General features: G+C 33.1%; 4 protein-coding genes across 4 annotated transcripts; 2 read left to right on the top strand and 2 right to left on the bottom strand.

Annotated features, from left to right (window-relative positions):
- On the top strand, positions 1-1,604 carry LOC140803575 (transcription factor RAX1-like). Its single transcript, XM_073159478.1, has 3 exons — positions 1-257; positions 449-578; positions 816-1,604. Exons 1-3 carry the CDS (start codon positions 122-124, stop codon positions 1,492-1,494), a joined length of 945 nt encoding a protein of 314 aa, XP_073015579.1. The 5' UTR covers positions 1-121; the 3' UTR covers positions 1,495-1,604.
- Positions 1,605-9,523: 7,919 nt separating this feature from the next.
- On the bottom strand, positions 9,524-11,249 carry LOC140842575 (uncharacterized). Its single transcript, XM_073210578.1, has 5 exons — positions 11,083-11,249; positions 10,852-10,972; positions 10,593-10,696; positions 9,888-10,019; positions 9,524-9,748 (listed from the first exon to the last, which is right to left on the bottom strand). Exons 1-5 carry the CDS (start codon positions 11,083-11,085, stop codon positions 9,722-9,724), a joined length of 387 nt encoding a protein of 128 aa, XP_073066679.1. The 5' UTR covers positions 11,086-11,249; the 3' UTR covers positions 9,524-9,721.
- A 750-nt stretch (positions 11,250-11,999) lies between these two features.
- Positions 12,000-13,919, bottom strand: LOC140842576 (uncharacterized). Its single transcript, XM_073210579.1, has 3 exons — positions 13,646-13,919; positions 13,492-13,554; positions 12,000-12,329 (listed from the first exon to the last, which is right to left on the bottom strand). Exons 1-3 carry the CDS (start codon positions 13,837-13,839, stop codon positions 12,227-12,229), a joined length of 360 nt encoding a protein of 119 aa, XP_073066680.1. The 5' UTR covers positions 13,840-13,919; the 3' UTR covers positions 12,000-12,226.
- Positions 13,920-18,040: 4,121 nt separating this feature from the next.
- Positions 18,041-20,452, top strand: LOC140842572 (heavy metal-associated isoprenylated plant protein 6-like). The gene is made up of 5 exons (XM_073210571.1): positions 18,041-18,185; positions 18,313-18,472; positions 19,132-19,355; positions 19,458-19,548; positions 19,705-20,452. Exons 1-5 carry the CDS (start codon positions 18,177-18,179, stop codon positions 20,289-20,291), a joined length of 1,071 nt encoding a protein of 356 aa, XP_073066672.1. The 5' UTR covers positions 18,041-18,176; the 3' UTR covers positions 20,292-20,452.
- Positions 20,453-20,712: the final 260 nt, after the last annotated feature.

The following is a 20,712-nucleotide window of genomic DNA, read 5'->3' as shown; positions in this document are numbered from 1 at the left end:
CATATGTAACACCATGTTGTACAAAGAACAAGTCTTCTACACACACAAATCCATCTTCTAAAAGCATCGAGACTTTTTCTCCAAAGTGAAAACACCTTTCAATTCCTTTCAGAAAGAAAAAATGGGAAGAGCTCCATGCTGTGATAAAGCAAATGTGAAGAAAGGTCCATGGTCACCTGAAGAAGACGCAAAACTTAAGGAATACATAGAGAAACATGGCACCGGAGGGAATTGGATTTCTCTCCCTCTCAAAGCTGGTATGTATGTGTATATGTATATCGGCTTCTATCGAACGACTAACAAGTCCAAAAGTGGAGCTGTTTGTTGATATTTTGAAAAGTTAGATTAGATTCTTGCAAGGTTCGAGAGTGGTAGCGTATGAGTTTCGATTTTATTGGTTTGTTAGTCTTTTTGGTGGTTTTTATATGATTTTGCTTTTGGAGAGTAGATCTCAGAAGATGTGGAAAAAGTTGTAGACTGAGGTGGCTGAACTATCTCAGACCAAATATCAGACATGGGGAATTTTCAGATGATGAAGATAGAGTCATCTGCAGCCTTTTTGCTACTATTGGAAGCAGGTATATATAGATCGACTCACTCTAAAAATTTAGCTGCAGGGAATGTAGCATGAGGCCGGGGTAATTTGACTAGTTTTGGACTTTTGGTTGTGTGTTTCTTTTCCAAAAATAAATTAAATCTTGCAGTGTCAACCTCTAGAGTTTGCCATTAAATCATACGTCGAATTTCGAATTTTCATATCCATCTTGGATTTTATATATTTAGGGTTCTTGATCATCGTTCGTTTGATCATGCAGATGGTCAATAATAGCAGCTCAATTACCAGGAAGAACGGACAACGACATCAAGAACTACTGGAACACGAAGCTCAAAAAGAAAATCTTGTTCGGGGCATCCAAATCCTACCAATTATTATCCAAGATAAATATCAATCCCATCCAACGAAACCCTTCAATCTCTTCTCCATATCCATCTCTTGAGACCCCATTTGAATATGGTAACAACACAACATATCCCACCAGTATTTCCGAAGATATCAAGGTTTTCTCCGATGGTACTGATCCCATATCTCCGGCTTTTCCCACAACTGTTTCTTCAAATCCCACCACCCATTCAGTATTTCAAGCTCAAAATCATGGATACTTGAGCTTAACACAGTATGATGAGGCGATAAATTATAACAATAATACTAGTAACTATATCATGTTCGGAGGGGAAGCTAGCTGCACTTCATCCGATGTAAGCTCCGATGGTGAAAACCTAAATCTACAGAAATATCTATACAATAATGGGATTGATATTGAAGGTGATCAGAAATTCTTGATTAATAATCCTGGTGCCTTTGGTGCTGATCTTGAGAACCCGTTGGATTACAGTATTGAGGAGATTAAGAAGCTGATTAGCAGTAACAGTATTTGCAGTGATGATTTATTTGTGGATGGGATCAAGACAGAAGAACAAGTGTTGTACTACTGACAAAAATATTACTTATTTAATGAAAAATTTATCTTTAATTTCTTTTTACTTAATTTTTTTGTGTACATATTTTAAAAAATTCCTATGTTCAATACAATTTATTTTGGGCATGTGATGTGTTACTTTACATTTTAATTGAAATTAAGTGTTAAAAAAAATATTGAGCTACATTTTTGTGCTTGAGACTTGGTTCCACCACGAGGGGCAATCATCATTTCTGCAAAATAATGCGAAAGATAATCTTACTCTTTACACATAGTTTTCCGTGAATATATATATATATATATATATATATATATATATATATATATATATATATATATATATATATATATATATATATATATATATATATAACACTTACCTGTTGAATATAATGAAACAAGTCAAAGTTGTACGTCTAATATATCGATGACATCTTATCAATGCTTACATAAATGTACGTGCATAGTAAATGTCCAGTATATCTATCGTGTACATCTATGTGTGCATCGATGATGACTTTATTTATATATTACTACATTATTATCTTACTAATTATTTTATTTCGGTCGATGCTAATCCTAATCTCTGTTCTCCGACAATCGTTACTATAATTTAATACCGCCATGAGTTGTTTATTTTAATGATTGAAATGTCATGAAACATAATTTATTTAATAATGTCCCTGTCGAGGATCAATTGAGATTTCGTTTTACTAATAATAAAATCCAAATTATGCTCGCCATATATATAATTTTCACGTTTCTATTGTTTCTATTCTATTGTGATTTTAATCTGCTATATTGTCAAATTTCAATTTCAATTTGATATATTTAATTTTTTTGACAATTTTGTTCCGAATTTGGCAAGAAAAATCCTACTCGACGGAATCTAATGATTTAGCGTTAGAATTGCATAAAAATTAGAGAATTTTCAAAATGGAGAAAAAATTGTTCTACATTGCACATAAATAGGTGGAACGTGTGTTTTTTTTTTGACCAAAATACGACTAAAATTCAAAAAAAAAATTTAAATATACCATACTAAAATTTCAATTTGACTATATATAGAGTACAAATGGATTGAAAAAGAAATTTTCAAAAATAATAATCACAACCATTGTGTTTTCTACTATATTTTTTTAAAAATAATTGTAATAATATATACTTCTCTGAAAATCGAATTATCAAAAATTCGTTTTTAAATAACAGTCCATTTCCAACGGGAGTGGGTCTCATGTGAGACCGTCTCACTGATCCGAATCTATGAGACGCGTCAACTCTACCCATATCCACAATAAAAAATAATACTCTTAGTATAAAAAATAATACTTTTTCCTGGATGACCCAAATAAGATATTCGTCTCACAAATACGACACGTGAAACCGTCTCACACAAGTTTTTGTTAAATGTCCCACATCGGTTAGATAATTAACCTTTGAGTGGTATATATGGAATTGGACAATCCTCCCTCCTTGAGCTAGCTTTTGGGGTTGAGTTAGGTCCAAGTTCCAATCTTAACATGGTATCAGAGCCCGGGTTCCACCGTTATGTGTTGGACTGCCTATAATTAGGCCACATGGGTCATTTGTAAACTCCACGCTCCAGATGTTCATTCCTGGGCGTAAGAGGGCCTCCCTCCTTGAGCTAGCTTTTGGGACTGAGTTAAGTCCAAGTTCCAATCTTAACAGTTTTCACCATCCAACGGTTGCAATATCTACATCTGTCCATATTTAAACAAGCCATTATTAATTACTTTTTTTTTTCTATGTATATATAAAGAACTTAATTTTGAAGTGGGAACAAAATTGACTTGAAATGGTTGCGGTCAAAATAAATAAATCCCACTTGGGTGAACAAAGACTTTAGTAGCAAATGGAAATTGAAGTCCTCTTAATTAATCATTAATTAATTGAATTTAAATTCCATTGGAAACAGTCCACGCTAGGACTCCAAGAAAAATGTGAACATGATATATATCACCATAAAAAAATTATTGACCAAGTTCTTTTTTAAACCAATAAAATTCAATGAGAAAATTAAATTTATTTTGAAATTTTTGTGATCAAATATTTTAATTCTTTTTTTAAAAAAAATTAAATGAAACTTTTGGGGAAAATAGAGTTTAGGATTAATGACCACTATTTCAATATATGTTTGATGATAATTACAGAAGAAAAATTACATTTTTTTTATATTGTTTTGTTATTTTAGTAATATGTTGTTAAATTTCAGTCTTAGTTCGCTATTTTTGTAGTTTTGGACAGTTTTAGTTCTTTTCCTACATGATGGTGACGTGACATTAATGCGCTGTGATATAGTAGTGTATTGTGTAATGTCATACCAGCATTCTCAATGAAAAGAGTTTAAAATTATCAAAAATCGAAAGATTGTACAATATTGATATTGAAAATGGGATAATACCTATTTTCGTCCTTCTCGTTAACCGCTTTTCCCATTTCAGTCCCTTGTGATTTTTGACTGCTTAATTAATCCTTCATGTTTTCAAAATATTCCCGAATTGATCCTTACCGTTAGTTTGGCGTTAGGGGTAACGTTGACTTGACATTAGCGACGGTTTTATAAAAACCGTCGCTAAGTAGCGACGGATTTTCAAAATATTAGCGACGGTTTAATATTTTCATTAAAAAAAATAATTTTAATAATTTTTAAAAAAAAACTTAGAATCGGACTATGCTAACAATATTAATAATCTTAACCCACACTTAAAAATTTACAAAAAATTAAAGCGAAAATGTTAACTTAAGTCGAAACTAAAATCGTGTGAGAGAAAAAAAATTTAAGTGTTGTAAAGTGATGTGTATGAAAATGGAAAGAGAGTATATTTATAAACAGTTTGCGACGGGTTTTGGTAACACCGTCGCTAATAGTGACGGTAATATTATTAACCTTGAAGTATAGACGGTTTTGCAATCACCGTCGCTATTTTACCAAAAGCATAAAGCAAACTGTCTATAAATATACTCTCTTTCCATTTTCATTCACATCACTTTACAACACTTAAAATTTTTTCTCTCACATGATTTTAGTTTCGACTTAAGATAAACTTTTTCACCTTAATTTTTTGTAAATTTTTAAGTGTTAGTTAAGATTATTAATATTGTTATCATAGTCCGATTCTAATTTTTTTTTAAAAAAATTAATAAAATTAATTTTTTTATTTTATGGAAATAGTAAACCGTTGCTAATGAGGGACGAGTTAAAACATTGTCGCTAATTAGCGACGGTTTTTTAAATGCCGTCGCTAAATAGCGACGGTTTAAAAACTCCGTCGCTAAGTAGCGACGGTTTCTCATAACGCCGTCGTTAATTAGCGACGGTTTAATATTTTCATAAAATAAAAAATTACTTTTATTAATTTTTTTTTTAAAAAAAACTTAAAATTTATTTTATGGAAATAGAAGCGACGCTAATTAGCGACTGCTTTTGAAAAACCGTCGCTAATTTCTACCATTTTTCACAAGTCAACGTTAACCTTAACGTCAGGATAACGGTAGGGATCAATTCGAGAATATTTTGAAAACATAAAGGATTAATTAAGCAGTCAAAAATCATGAGGGACGGAAATGAGAAAAGCGGTTAACGAAAAGGACGAAAATGGGCATTATCCCTATTGAAAATTGATGACATAGAGTACAAAAATGGTATAAAAAAAAAAAAAAAAGCTTGTAATGGACACAAATTCCATTTTCCCCATTTAACTTTTCATATAAAAAATAAAACTTTGTCTCCAAATATTAATAAAAATGTACCTGGCGAGTGGCCTCTCATCCCAGTCCTAATTTCCAGGCGCATCCGGCAGCCGCCCCTGGTTAACTTGATGACAGATGTATATCGCCAAACAAAGAACAAGTTTAGCAAAGATATATGATTAATAAAACTTTAGTTCCTTTAAAAAATTTTGATTAAGAAAATTAAGCAAACTTTTTTATAAAATAATAATAAATTGACCTCTTCACTGACTTGTCGGATAATGTGATTATTAATTATTGATGAAGTACTAAATTGTTCTAAATAACAGCTGTTTGTAATTTGTCATTGGAGGATATCATATTTTATGAATAGGGGGATTCACAACAACGGGAAATAGGAAAACATTATGTTCGGTACAATAATTGTATTTGCTTAGTAGAACAATCGAGATGTGTTGTATGAGCCGTTGTATGGTTTAAAAGATTTGATTTGCAACATTATCATCATCAATAAATTTTGATAAAACGACAAACGTTTGGTCCTACAATTGATATCAAATCCTAGATCATATGTCTGATTCTCATTATTACAAGAAATGTAATTATTGAGATATATATTATTATGTGTAATAATTGTCTCTGTTAGTTAGAGCAATTTAAACATGATAAATTATTGTACAATTTAAAATATGAGTTGTATTTTTATCACAATCTATAACTTTTGGTAAAGCGACAAATACCCATTCCTACCTATTCATTATGTGACTATACGTAAATTTCAATTTCAATGAAGATAATTTACATGTTTCTTTTGTTAAAAGTAGCATAAACTTTAGAAACATACATAAAAAAAGTTTTATTGGATGAGAAATTTGTGTACAATTTCGACGAATCCATAAATCTCTCTTATTTTATTTGGTATCAGGGCATATCATTATTTGAAGTGAGGATAATTTCATTATAACCTATGTAATATTACACTTCACTAATAGAAGAGAACGAATGGCAATTCAAAATAATTAGTGACATTTATTTATCTCATATGCGACTAGGAGTGTTGAAACTTCGGATAAACCGAAAAACCGAAAATCCAAACTGAAAAAACCAAACAATGAACCGAACCGAAAACCGAATTTTGTAATTCAGATATAAATATTAAAATCGAAGTTTATTTGATTCGGTTTCGGATTTTATATGTCAAAACCGAAAAAACCAAAATTTCATTAAATTAATAATTTGTTTATATTTTTATTTATATTATAAAATTTTGATATGATATTTAGTGAATGAAGAACTCTTTTGAATAATTTTTAGTTGATTGTTATTTGTTTAATTAATTTAGATCTTATATGTAAATATTTTATTAAAAAATCATTTAAAAAGTTAACATATTATATTTGATAATATATTTATATTATTAATTTAAATAATTATTCAAAAATCGAATTAATCAACTGAAATAATCGAATCGTTTTGATAAAAAACTGAATGGAAAATTGTTCGGATATCGAATTATATATTTCTAAAATTGAAATCGAAAAATCAAAATAAAAAACTAAAAACCAAATCGATCGAATGAACACCACGCCAAATTGGCCCAGCTGTTCGGACAAGGTAAGGAGGAGTGGAGTATTTTAGGTCCGTACCAAAAAAGGTTGGGACGTTGGGTGTTGTGCTGCTTCCACAAAACCTACCTAGTGGAATTTATGAGAAGATACATTCATATTATTGCAAAAAATTCGGTTGGAAAGGCGAACACGCAAGGAAAAATTATTTTCTTTTCTAAAAAAGAAATTCAATTTATATATTTTTTCGTAGAAAAATATACTAATCCATAAAATACATTTAATGGTGGCTTTAATTCTCCATCATGCAAATGCTCTATTTCATGATAGGCTGTCCCATGCATGTCCTCTTCGTCTCGTGCCCGACCTACAACATTCATTGAACAAGACAACGATGGACGTTTAATTAGTGCGTTCGACCCAACCTACATAGGTAGTGCTCCAAACCATTGTGGAGTTGATACTTGTCAACCCATACAATAAAGAGTCGACACGTGTCAAAATTTGACAAGTGTCAAGTCCTCAATGATTTTGAGACACTGGGTAGGGTCGAACAAACCAACAACATGCATATGATTGCTCCCTGCCATTTTTCTCGCATGAATACCAACATCTTACAAATAAATAAGGAACAATGTAAGAAATAAGGAACAAAAACAAAAAGATAAAATGAAACATAGATGGTTTCACGGATCTATAAAAAATAATACTCTTGACATAAATTTTAATTTTTTTCATGAGTTGGGTTGAGTCGAATATCCGTTTATAAGACGGTATAACAAGAGTTTTTGTGAAGAAAAAAAATTATAACTCTTTGTGTGTGTACAGTGTACTTATATGTTTAATGTTAAACAGAGTTGGTCTCACGAAACTTTGACCCTCGCCCCTGATTCAAGGGGGGCGTGCAATGCGCTCAGTTTTCGACCTTCTTGAACGTAAAACTGAGATCGAGCCCGATGATCCAAGCACCATATCTATCACAGATCGGATGAGAGGCGAAATAGAGTTCAAACATGTGGATTTCTCATATCCCATGCGACCTGATGTTTTGATCTTTCATGACATGAATCTTCGAGCCCGAGCTTGGAAAACATTAGCCCTCGTTGGACCTAGTGGCTGTGGTAAGAGTTCAGTCATCTCCCTTATACAGAGATTCTATGAACCCTCGTCCGTGCGTGTTATAATTGATGGAAAAGATATCAGGAAGTATAATTTGAAGTCACTGCGACGCCACATTGCTGCCGTACCACAAGAACCCCTGCCTCTTTGCAACAACCATCTACGAAAACATAGCTTATGGGCACGAGTCAGCCATGAGCCACTGAATCAGAAATCACTGAAGCAGCAACATTTGCTAATGCTCACAAGTTTATATCCTCATTACCCGATGGTTACAAAACATTTGTTGGGTACCGGGGAATACAACTCTCTGGTGGACAGAAGCAAAGAATCGCCATTGCTCGAGCTTTATTGAGAAAATCCCAGATAATTTTGTTCGATGAAGCCACTAGTGCACTTGACGCCGAGTCCGAAAGGTGCATACAAGAAGCTTTGGAGCGCTCCTGTGCAGGAAAAACGACAATTTTAGTCGCACACAGACTTTCAATTATCAGAAATGCACCCGTCATCGCAGTTCTTGACGATGAGAAAGTAGCAAAACAAGGTTCTCATTTTCATCTATTGAAACATCACCCCGATGGCATATATGCGCGTATGATGCAATTACAACTACTCACTACCGTTAATGGCACCGCATCAGGTTTTACAGCAGCTTCATTTCAACTACACGATCATCGATCAAGGTCAATGAAGTTAAGCTAAATGACAACTGAATAGAAGTATACTTGAGAAATTTAGATACATCTCAAACTGATTTCCTGGCTCTCTTGTTTTCTTGGAATTTTGATGTTGTGTATAGCATGATTATTAGCTAAAATAACGATTGTTGTAATCTTGTAGATAAGTTTACACAAATATATCTAATATATATAGTTGTAGTTTACCCTTTCAAACACCTAGTCAAATTTAACTCCTTGCTCTACATTGATAAAAGTGATGAACAAATAAATTTTATTTTCTTTCATACTTATTAATAAGGAATTTTATAAACGAGTAACCCGAGGGAAGGAAACAACGTTCCTTCATGAATTTGATCCTTGCAAGAAACAGTGCAGCATCGATGATGAAACGTAGAAATAACACACACGGGAAGCACAGCATGTGGATCAAACTCATTGAAGGAGACCATGTCTGAGCATCTTTCATGTTCACGAAGACAGTGGTTTGAGTACACAAAGACGTGGGAAACAACATTATGGGCCAACTTCACGTGGTGGTCGCACAAATGGAAAAGCAGACTTAAAAAAAAGAGAAGCAAATCAAAAAGAACAAAAATAGGACAAAGGGATATTAGTCTCATCATTATCTCGTTAAGTATAATGTGGCTCAAAGTCTAGTTATACAGCTGCTAGTTTGTCAAAAACCATTGCTTTTGAAGCTTTTAGTTTTCATTCACTTGTGTATTTGGTGCATAATCACAATCATTTCAATTTTCATGTTCGGAAATGCCTGTGGATGAAGCATTTAAAAAAAAAATCTGTATTTTTATCGTCGATTAATCGCGAATTCAATTCAACTCGTACTTTTATCAAGTTTTTTACTCTCAAATTCTAGTCAATCTACCGAATTTGAGTCATTTTTATATTTATTTATGTGTTTATGCCTTCTTCATCTATATATATTCAATACTACTTATATACTGCTCGAATGTAACAGAAAACCATTATTCAAGAATCAGTTTATGTGGAGTCATGATACATAAACTTCATAAACAAACACAGTATGAGTTTACTGCATTTCTCATGCCATATCGATACACAAGATGTTCTCATGTAACCGGAAAAATCACTCAGTCAAAGCCTCAGGGTCGAACAAGATGTCCATCATGCTGGAATTAGTATCACACAATCATATCAGAAGCTTCTCAATAGCATCCTGCATCAGGCAATAACAATTTAGAAAGAAAAATATCATAAATTAACGTCAACTAGTACGAATTCTGAATATATCGTATCAAATCTATGAATAAACAGACAAAAGAAAAAAAAAAGCTGGAGCCACCCCCACAAATTACCTTCAGTTGCTGTATTTGAGATTTCAACTGGCTTCCTTCGTTGCTCGTCACCGAACAAGCAATAACTGGTCTGGTAACTCCACATGCCCGACCAAGAGCTTGCTTTGATGGAACGAAAACATAAGGCACATTCTGCACTCAAAAGCAAAAGGTCGGATAACTTGTTTAGCCTCTGAAATAACCACTCAACACAACCAAACAATATCAAATTTGGAGTAACACTTGAAGTATATTTTTGTACTCGGACCATTCCGAGTAACTCATACCTCATGCTAATTAAGTTTTGAAAGTTCCATTAATTATTTAATTTAAATCTAAACCATTAAGTATGGCAACCTACGTAATGCCTGCAGAAAGAAATATTTTTGAAAAAGATTGTCCATTATCATTGACTTCAACTCATTAAAATAGACCTGCGGCCACATCATAAGTATAACACTATGTTACGGTCCTTCAGTTTTAAGTGTAATTGCATGGTTTTTGGAAATGATTAATAAGTCAGAGATTGTGTCCACACAAAAGGGTAGTCATTTTGCTCTGGCTTCATGGGAGAAACAACTACGAGAACCCATTTTCGAAGTATATTTCAAACAAAACTTCCGAATTAGGAGACCAAGGCCTTTGGCCTCGAGTCGCACTCCCCACCCCAAACCCCACCCCCATAATTAATAAAAAAATAAAAAAATTCTGAATTAGAAAAGTTACCTTATCTTCAGCAAGAAGAGGAAGGTGAAGAAGAATTTCAAGAGGCTCAGTGTCAGCTGCCATAACAATGAACTCGGAAATTCCTCTGTTGAGAGTCTTAGTTGCTGCAACAAACAAACACACAGATATGCATTCCATCGTCGAAATTATATCAATAAACATAGCGATCAAATAACGACAACATAGAGACAGTCCCGATAGAGCAGGTGGGTCCACTTCTGAAAAGAATGTTTCTGCAATAACACAGAGAAAATTTTACCTTCGTTAGCACCCTTCTTAAGTTGTTTGTAATTTGCAGCTTGTTGAACGAGATCCATAATTGTGATGGTCAGCTGGGCATCTGCCAATGGATATGCTTTGGGATTCACAGCTTCTCCAGTCTATACCCACACACGCATAACAAATCAAAGTACTTTTAAGGAAAAAACATAAAACTTGAAAAAAATTACAAGTTCGGACAAAATGAGAGAGAAAATCACGAAATAGTTACCATGATTGCGGATTGACTGAAGAAATTATGCTTCGTGGGTATGGATGGATTAGGGTTTAACTAGATCGATTAACTTTCTTAGTATATATGCATCCTCGAGGAACCATGGCTGCGGCTGAGTCTAAGTTTTCAGCAGCTGTGAACTTGACTGCTCTATTCGGGCTGACCCGCGACAATCCACACCAGGCCCAATACAAAAAATGGATGAAGCTTTATCAAGAAGTAAACTTGTTAGATTCGTTTGTTTTCGACATTATGAAATTATCGTTAAGTAAATTCATTTATTACCTTTTTTAAAAAATTAAAAACTCTTATAAGACCTTTTACGATTCAATTTATGAGAAAAATCTTTTACTCATTCGTTAAATATTATTTTTCAATATATATATATGAACCGGATCGACCTGTATGATAAGACTTGATCAATTTTTATTGATTTTGCACGTATTATCATTTTAAAAAATACAATTTTTACGTACGCTGAAAGCTAGATCCTCTGGATGTTAATTTTATTATCAATTTAAAAAATAAAAATGAGAGAAGATAACATCTAAATTGGTACAAACTTTGTTCGGTAATTCTATATATAATTCTGAATTTCTAACAAAATCTTCGTAATTGAATTTAAGCATTGCATGTGAGCTCGATCGAGCATAGTGGGGTCGCCAATAATTAAATATTTAATCCCTACGCGTAATATCCCTAATACAGAGTTTCACATCCTTGACAAGGCTTAATTCAGAGTTCGCAAAGTGACGTATATAGTAGTACTACATAAAACTCCTAAATTGCCCACAAGATACAATTTCCGGTATATCTCCAAAAAAAAAAAAAAAACCTGATTCGAGCCGAAGTTTAGAAAGAGTGAAAGAACTCCATCTTACAAACAAACAACATAAACAGGCCATCTCAGGGAATGAAGCACCAAAATGAAGATATACCCGAATCGCATGAAAGTTCTTAGAAGAACTATCGAATTCATTTGACATAGTATAGCACTACAACCGACAGTTAAACAAATTCTTGAAAAATGCAAAAACAATAATCTAGTTTGGAACCCTGTTGCATAATACCGCTAAAATCTCTCGGGCATATCTATGATATTCGGGATAGTCGTGCTATATTGTTAACCCAAGCCACCAATTTACATTGACATTAACTTTGGACCATTATCTGGCATGCCCATACCAGCAGCTAGATCTGCGTCTAGTTGAGTGTGAGGAGCTGGCCCCGCCATTAGCTTTAAACTGCCAGAAATAGCACTTCAGTTAAAAAGCATGTAATATCAATCAATCTATTTTATATTGCAAACATAAATGCTTATGCAAGAGGATACATAATTTTCTATGTAAACATGTTTTTTGAAAAATCAAAAGAAAGAACAAAAATGATAAATACTTTCTAGGCTCTAGCTGAGCTTTTTTTTTACTTCGACACATCAACTAAACTAACACATTCACAAAAATCAATCAATCAACAAAGTAAAGCATAAAGGAAAACAACATAACATATGCCTTCCAGCAAATTCATAATCTCACAATTATCCCCAATTATTCTGGAATTTGGTATATCAAAGATAAACTCAGTATACGCTGTTCGAGTACAAAGCATTATGTTTCACATCTATATCCCACCATCATTAGTGGGTACATTTTTAACACCTGGCTCAAAGTTCGTGTGATGGGACACTAGAATGGCGAAAAAAATTCATAAGATTATCGAAGTTAGTGATGCTAACATTCATTTGGGAATTACGGAAAGAAATAATCAACCAATTTTTTAGGTGTATCAGACAAGATAAATCTCCACTATGAAAATATTTCAACTATTAGGTTGCACTTTGACCACAGGTGCACAACTGGACAAAGATGTCTAAGGAATTCCATCTAATTCATTCTTCATCAGATGACAACCTATATTTGGCTAAATCAATGATGTGTAATATATTCATATCGAGAATTAAAATCCAATAGGATTGTTGACTTGTTTTTCACTAAACTAGTTTTTAAGATAATACAACTTTCATCCAGACTACAACCATATTTTGCAACCACATTAATCCACTAATCACGAGAAGCTCCAACCAAAATGTTAAGCTTGAATCTTCCTTTGTAAGCTTGAATAAGGAAATTCCTAAAAGCGGCAAATTTGATAGATACATAATGAAGCACGTTTACAAGAAAGGTACGAGGAATAACAACTAACCGCCTTATTCCAAATAATCTATTATAACAGCTAGTAATTCAACTTCCAATTCCTTAAAACTCTATAATATGAAACACTATCTCCACGTTCTTATAAAACTAAAACACCTCAGAGTAATAAAAAGAATCGAATGTGCAGAAACGAATAGTTAATGATAAAAATAACCGAAAACAGAATATAGAGCAATTATTTATGTACGCATACCGCTTCCTATGTCGTTTGGTCTTGAAATGATCATCCCTCACACTCGTATTAGCAAAATAACGACTGAAGTTGCAAAGGAAAACAAGCTAAAAATCAGTTCCAACAAAAAAAAGGGATCAGACAAGATGTAGGAAAAAATAAAATTTCAAATTACTCGCAGTGTAAACAGTAATACTGCCCCATCCCCGGAAGATCTTCATCCACGGGCAAGAGCTTCCTATCTCCCTCCGCTTTCTGAAGTTCATCATAAACCGCGTCGTCGCCTTTGAGCAGAAATTTGTTTCGGCGGAAGGTTTTATGAGAGTATCGGCGCTTCTTCACACTCCGGTGCGGGCACTTCCCGCCCATCCTTCGTTGACAGGTATAGTGAAATTCGATCCCTCGTTAAAGAGAACGCAGAAACCCTAGATTGAGAAAGGGATTCAGCCGTATAAAAAATGTCGTATATAATGGGTCAATTGTTATTTGGGCAACACAGCCCACACAAATAATAGGGCCTTGGTTGACACTAGTTAAACTAGTAGTCCAAGTCCAATTCAAAGCCCATGTTGGCCGATATCCAACGTGTTTTAGTTCGAACCCAAACAATTTCGGGCTAGAGCAAGGCAAGATCTGCTAACACAAGGATATGCACAAGCACCGAGTTTCCCTTTGAATCCATAACTCGTCGGATGCATGAGAGAAGTGGAGCACCTAAATCTAAATCTTCTAAGGAAAAAACTAGTGTGTGACGGTTTCACGGGTTGTATTTTGTGCGACGGATCTCTTATTTAGGTCATCTATGAAAAAATATTACTTATTATCGACATGTCTCACAGATAAAGATTCGTGAGACCGTCTCACAAGAGACCTACTCATCTTTTGAAACCCTCAAATAGTTCGACGTGGTTTTGGGTTACCTACATAATATAGTGGACGTAAAGTTGAATCCAGAAATGTAAAGGAATATCAAAGTGGTCCAAATCCGATACCACTATCGTGAAGTATCAATAGGCCACCAATTAAAACTTTGTTTGCCTTCTTGAATATTATAGGTAGTGTGCTTGTTTCAATTCGGACCCTTTAATGCACAAATGACCAATTAAATATAAATTAATATTAGTATATTCATATTTTATTTCATTGTAGAATATACAGAATTTCAAAGCAAATTTAAGACATTGTCAGCCACAACGATCTAAAAACAACCAAATATTGCTGGACCTTTAGCGAAAACAAACTGATGTTTTCAAACTAAAAACAAATGTCAGGATTAGCAATTTTCTTTTTGAGTAACAATTTTCTTTTTGAGTAGGACAAGATACGGTCTCTTCGATTTATATCTTTGAGATATATCGACACGGTCCATATTAGAGTCAAAAATATTTTTGACCAAAAAAAATATATATTTCTGTAGGACCGAACACTTGTCGCTTTACCAAAAGCTATAGCTAGTGGTAATGGTGCAACTCTAATCTTTTAAACTGCATAGGAACTCAAATATCATGGTTCAATCGTTCTACCAAGCAAGAACAATTATTGCACCCAACAATTTCTATGGGTCAGGTCATATCAGGTAAGGTAGAAGATTTGTGTGACAAATTTGATTTGTGAGACGAGTCATAGACATTTTTGTGATCCAGGACTCCGTTCAAATAATAAAAATTATTGTAGTAAAAAAAACTATAATTATATATATATATATATATATATATATATATATATATATATATATATATATATATATATAATTAAGACAATTATATCAAACAATGAAGTCGTAATTACTATTTTACTTATAGGAGTAAATTTTTATTTTTTACAATCTTGGTCTATAAATTAATCTTGATTCAAATTTAGAGCTATAGTGGATATAAAACTTGGCCACAAAACAATTAACGAGGAATTGGCTCAATGGTTAAGCTCAAAGGCTTTGGTTGAGGGGTTCATTATTAATATGATAAGTAGTGAAACCATATTATACTTGTATTCTTAAAAAAACTACGACACAAAACGTAATAAAAAAAGTCAGACATGTCAGCTTCAACTTTAATTTTTCGCGTCACTAATTTTCAAAGTGACTCTAATAATTGCCAATTCTAGCCAATTTTCGTATTTTCTTTTTTCAAACAAAGGGATAAATCACCTTAATTTAAGTAAAAATAAAAAATAAAAAATGCTTGTTTTGCTAAGGATCTTGTGCTCTAATGACAAGGATAACGTTTCAAGACTACTATGGTTTGGGTTCAAATCCTATCGAATATATGAGATTTTTAATTATTGCTTTTGAAAAATAATTTAAATATGTTATCATAAAAATTATCAAATGATTACATATATTTTCTCTTGTTACTTTTTTGGCAAAAACTCGTGTGAGACGGTCTCACGGATCATATTTGTCATACAGATCTCTTATTTGGATCACTTATGAAAAAATATTACTTTTTATAGTAAGAGTGTTATTTTTTATTATGAATATGGATAGGGTTGACCTGTCTCACAGATTATGATCCGTGAGACGGTCTCACATGAGACTCACTCTATTTTTTTTAATCAAAATTAGTTATTACACAAACTTTTCATTTGATTATTAAATTTATAGATTGAAATGGATAGGTGAAGATATTCAACTTCTTATTTAAGAAGATAATTATTTATGCTCCATTTTAGGTACAAAATCATGATGGTTTCATTCATAAAATGGAGTGTGGATTTATGCAATAGATCGACGTTAAAGCCATCCCGAGTCCAGTAAGTATGATATATATATATATATATATATATGTGTGTGTGTGTGTGTGTGTATGTGTGTGTGTGTGAATTGTTGAAATGTTAGTTATCTATTGAATGTGATAAAAAATATCGAAATTATATATATGTTTATTATAAGATATACGTAGAGCACCGTATATGTGTGCTAAATAAGGACACAACTCGTTCTCGTGTAACTGCTTGAATAAGTGGAGTTGAAACCTCCGATAAAATGTTAATCATGCATTGTGTTTTCCACACTTTGAACATTCTTTTTTATGGAGTCGGATGTATATTGACTTCAAAATGCTTAGAATTTTCTGCAAATAACTTGAAAATCGATATGCATCGTGAGCTGCGGGGAACGTGTTCCTACCACATACTCAGTTGAAAGTCATCGTCCTTAATAACACGATTTCCATCGCTTTACGGGAGAAAACAGAAATATTGTGCAATTTTATGTGAAACCAACCATTTGTTAAGTATTTGTTTTATCTATTAATGTTTGACTCGAAATTTATAATAAAGTGGAGGTGCATATATGCTTGTTATTTATATATTTCTCTCAATTCAATGTAAGGCTGAGATGTCAATGTTGTTAAGTATTTAATGTATAAAAATAATAATAAATTGATCGCTCATGAACCTTATAATCAAATGTTCAGAGTGGGATTTCAACTCTCAATCCATGGTGTCACAATTATTATTCATATCATAGGGACTAGAGTATGCAACTCTATAATTTATAAATTCGTTCAATTCTTGATCCAGATTGAGTTGGTAAACTAGACGATTTGTTTAGTTACCCCAAAAATACATCGAAGCAAAAACTTGTGTGATACGGTCTCACGAGTCGTAATTTTGTGAGACAAATATCTTATTTTGGTCATCCATAAAAAATTATTACTTTTTTATGCGAGAGTAATACTTTTTATTGTAATATCGATAGGGTTGTCCCGTCTCACAGATAAAGATTCGCGAGATTGTCTCACAAGAGACCTACTCATACATCAATTGTTTATTTTGATACTATTTTTAAATTATATAATATAATCTTATCAAACTAACAAATATCTTTCCAAAGGATACAAGAGGTGCAAACCACTTATTTTCTAGCTTTTGGAGCTCCTAAACGGGCAATTTAATGTATATATATATATCAAATGCAGTGACTAAATCTCTCAAATAACGAGGATATATGTATATATTCGATCTCATGTTAAAACAAAAACAACCGCATCTTACTTCGATTACATTAAAAATAATATATATTCGATCTTATGTTAAAACAAAAACAATCGAACCTTACTCATATTACAATAAAAATAAATAAGTTCATAATTTAACAATTAACCAAATTGAAATTGAGGGCAGAAAAGTAATTTCAATGAGTCATGGCTTAGTCAAATCTAGCTGTTTTGTCACGAAACCTAAGCTCCAAATTTATTCTACTCGGACGGGAATCGAGTGTCGAGTTATCCATCATACCATATGTCATACATTCACCCATATCACATACATACATAGATACATGTGTGTGACACGCAAAAATACAAAACTAACTCCATTCGATTTCATTTTTCTCCTTGATTTTATTACGGTGGTCCCATATGCTTTTTTTAAAAAGTAAAATATATGTTAGACGATTCACATGTCGTATTTTGTGAAACATATCTTTTATTTGGGTTATCTATGAAAAGGTATTATTTTTTACGTTAAGAGTATTACTTTTTATTGTGAATATAGGTAGAGTCGACCCGTCTCATAGATAAAGATTCGTGAAACCATCTCACAAGAGACTCACTATTTAAAAATCAAATATAATTTTTTTTTTCAATTTATTTTTGCTATAAATTCCCCCGTTGCCACCTCCATTTCCTCCCCTTCAAGCAAATTACATTTCTTTCCTACTTCTAATTCTTGAGAGAAAATAGTTAACCCATATTAACAATCAAATGGGTGAGGTAATTCATCTAATTAATGTTTCTAATTTTTCTTTTCTTAGTGGTTTGATTCCTAAATTATATTCTCTTCTTCTGATGAAATCTTGATTTGTTTAGCTGAAAATTTTCGTTAAATTTCTTGCTGCAGAAAGATGATCAGAAGAAGAGTGACGGTGAGAAGGCTCCCACTGTGACGGCTGACGGCGGAGGAAAGAAAGAGGAGGGACCAACCACGGTGGTGCTGAAACTGGACTTGCATTGCGAAGGCTGTGCCAAGAAAGTTAGACGCTCTGTTAATCATTTTGAAGGTACAATAATTTCTTCTTCTGCTTCTTCTTTTTTTTCTCTTAAAAAGAATTTTTGTTATTTGATTTTTTTAATATATCGTAACTCAATTTATATATATTCTCCACCCAAAATTATGTTTTAGATGTTTATTTCATTCGGAAAGTGAATTCTTGAAAATGTATCAAAAGAAAAAAATGAAAAACGTATAAAAAATTTTGGGAGGGACATATTATAATAATTTAGCCAGTAAAATTTTCGATGAGTAACACTGGAAAAAATTAACCCAACAAACAAAAACTCGAGAATTTGGTAATTATTTGTGAGTACCGAGTAGGTCAAATAGTTCATTGTTATAGGTCAAACCGGATTTCTTGATTTGGTCGCAAAGTATGACTTTTTTGAAGTTCTCAAGAAACACCCATTTTAAGAATTTTTTTTAAAAAAAACAAAAATCCCTTTTAATAAAGAACAGTAACGGTCAAATTCAATTTGATTTTTTGCCAGACAAATTTCATCGTGATATATATTTTTTGGTGAAAATTTGAGAAATAATCTTGGTCAAATTTTTTTTTTTTTTTTTAAAAAAACTCATCCTCTAGTTTCACCATGATCTATAAAATGCATATTTTCCCCCCAAAAAATATAATAATAATGTGGTAAATGTTTATGTTTTGTGAAGGCGTGGAGAAAGTAAAGGCAGATTGGGTTGCCAACAAATTGACGGTGACCGGAAACGTGGACCCTTCATGGCTTCGGGAGAGTGTTGAGGTAAAAACCAAGAAGAAGGTGGAGCTCATCTCTCCTCAGCCAAAGAAGGACGGCGGCGGCGACAAGAAGTCCGACGAGAAACCGGCTGAAAAGAAAGTGGAAGAAAAGAAGGTCGAAGAAAAGAAACCAAAGGAGGTAATTAGAGACATAAAATTATTATTATTATTATTATTTGTTTTGTTGATTTATAACAATTTAAAAAATATTTATTTATGTTTTGTGGGTTTTATGATTCAGCCTGTTGTTAGCACTGTTGTGATGAAACTCACGTTGCATTGTGACGGATGCGCAACTAAAATAAAGAGGATCATCTTAAAGCACGTCGATGGTGAGTTGGCTCAATTATATAGAATTAATATCGATATAAAATAAACTTTTCTTAATCTTTAATTAAAGATTATTGTTTTTTTATTAATTATAATCATTCCTCGTATCAATTTTTACAATATATTAACGTTTTATAAGCTAATGTATTTTTTAATAGGTGTGAATTCCGTAACAACGGATGTGGACAAGGATCTGGTCACGTTGACAGGAACAACGGAGCCAAAAGAAGTCCAAACTTATTTACAAGAGAAACTGAAAAGGCCCGTCGAAATTATTCCACCACCCAAGAAAGACGACGGGGCCGCCCCAGAGAAGAAGGGAAAAGAAGGCGACGGTGGCGACATGAAAGACAAAGCTGAAAGCGGCGGTGGAGACAAGAAAGACAAAGAAATTAGCGTCGGAGGAGATAAGGAGGAGAAAGAATCTGGCGGAGGCGAGAAAAAAGAGGGTGGAGGTGACAAGAAAGAAGCTGGGCCGAAAGCTGACGGAGAGGAGAAAAAGGTTGAGATCAACAAAATGGAGATTCAAGGGTACAACCCACAAACATTATATACAATGCCTCCGATGTACAACCAAAACTATTCTTACCAAGATCATTATGTTGCCCAGATGTATAATCACCAAGGCTATCCAAACACTGGTTACATGGTCCAGTATACGAATGGACCTCCGCCGCCGCCACCGACGTACGTCAACGATCAATTTTTTAGCGACGAAAATCCGAATGGCTGTTTTGTTATGTAAAAAAGGACGTTGGAGAATGATCTTATTCCAAGCCGGGGAGAGTTTTAATTATTAATTGTAATTAAAAATTAGCAGCAAGATATAGAGATTAAAATATAAATATTCGAGCCGGGCCGGTTGGCCGGTTTTTTTTTTTAATGAATTAGTTTGTTTTATGGGTACGACTTTGTATGCCGATTGTTATATTTTTGTCACTAGTTAATGACTTAGAAACCGGAAAGTAACAAACAAAAAATATCAAATTGACAATTTTTTTAATTTAAATGAATAAAAATAACAATGTATATATAAAACATTTTATCTATATCAAATTAATAATCATGGAATTTCATTCTTCCGATAAGAGCCATTTTCCATGCTATGACCTAGCCCAGGGCAGGCTCCAAGGGGAGGCAGCCTAGGGCCTCCCTTGGTTGGGGTC

This window comes from Primulina eburnea, chromosome 10, assembly GCF_022965805.1.
Source record: "Primulina eburnea isolate SZY01 chromosome 10, ASM2296580v1, whole genome shotgun sequence".
In the NCBI taxonomy this organism is placed as follows: Eukaryota; Viridiplantae; Streptophyta; class Magnoliopsida; order Lamiales; family Gesneriaceae; genus Primulina; species Primulina eburnea.
This window is presented reverse-complemented; position numbering and strand designations above follow the sequence as displayed.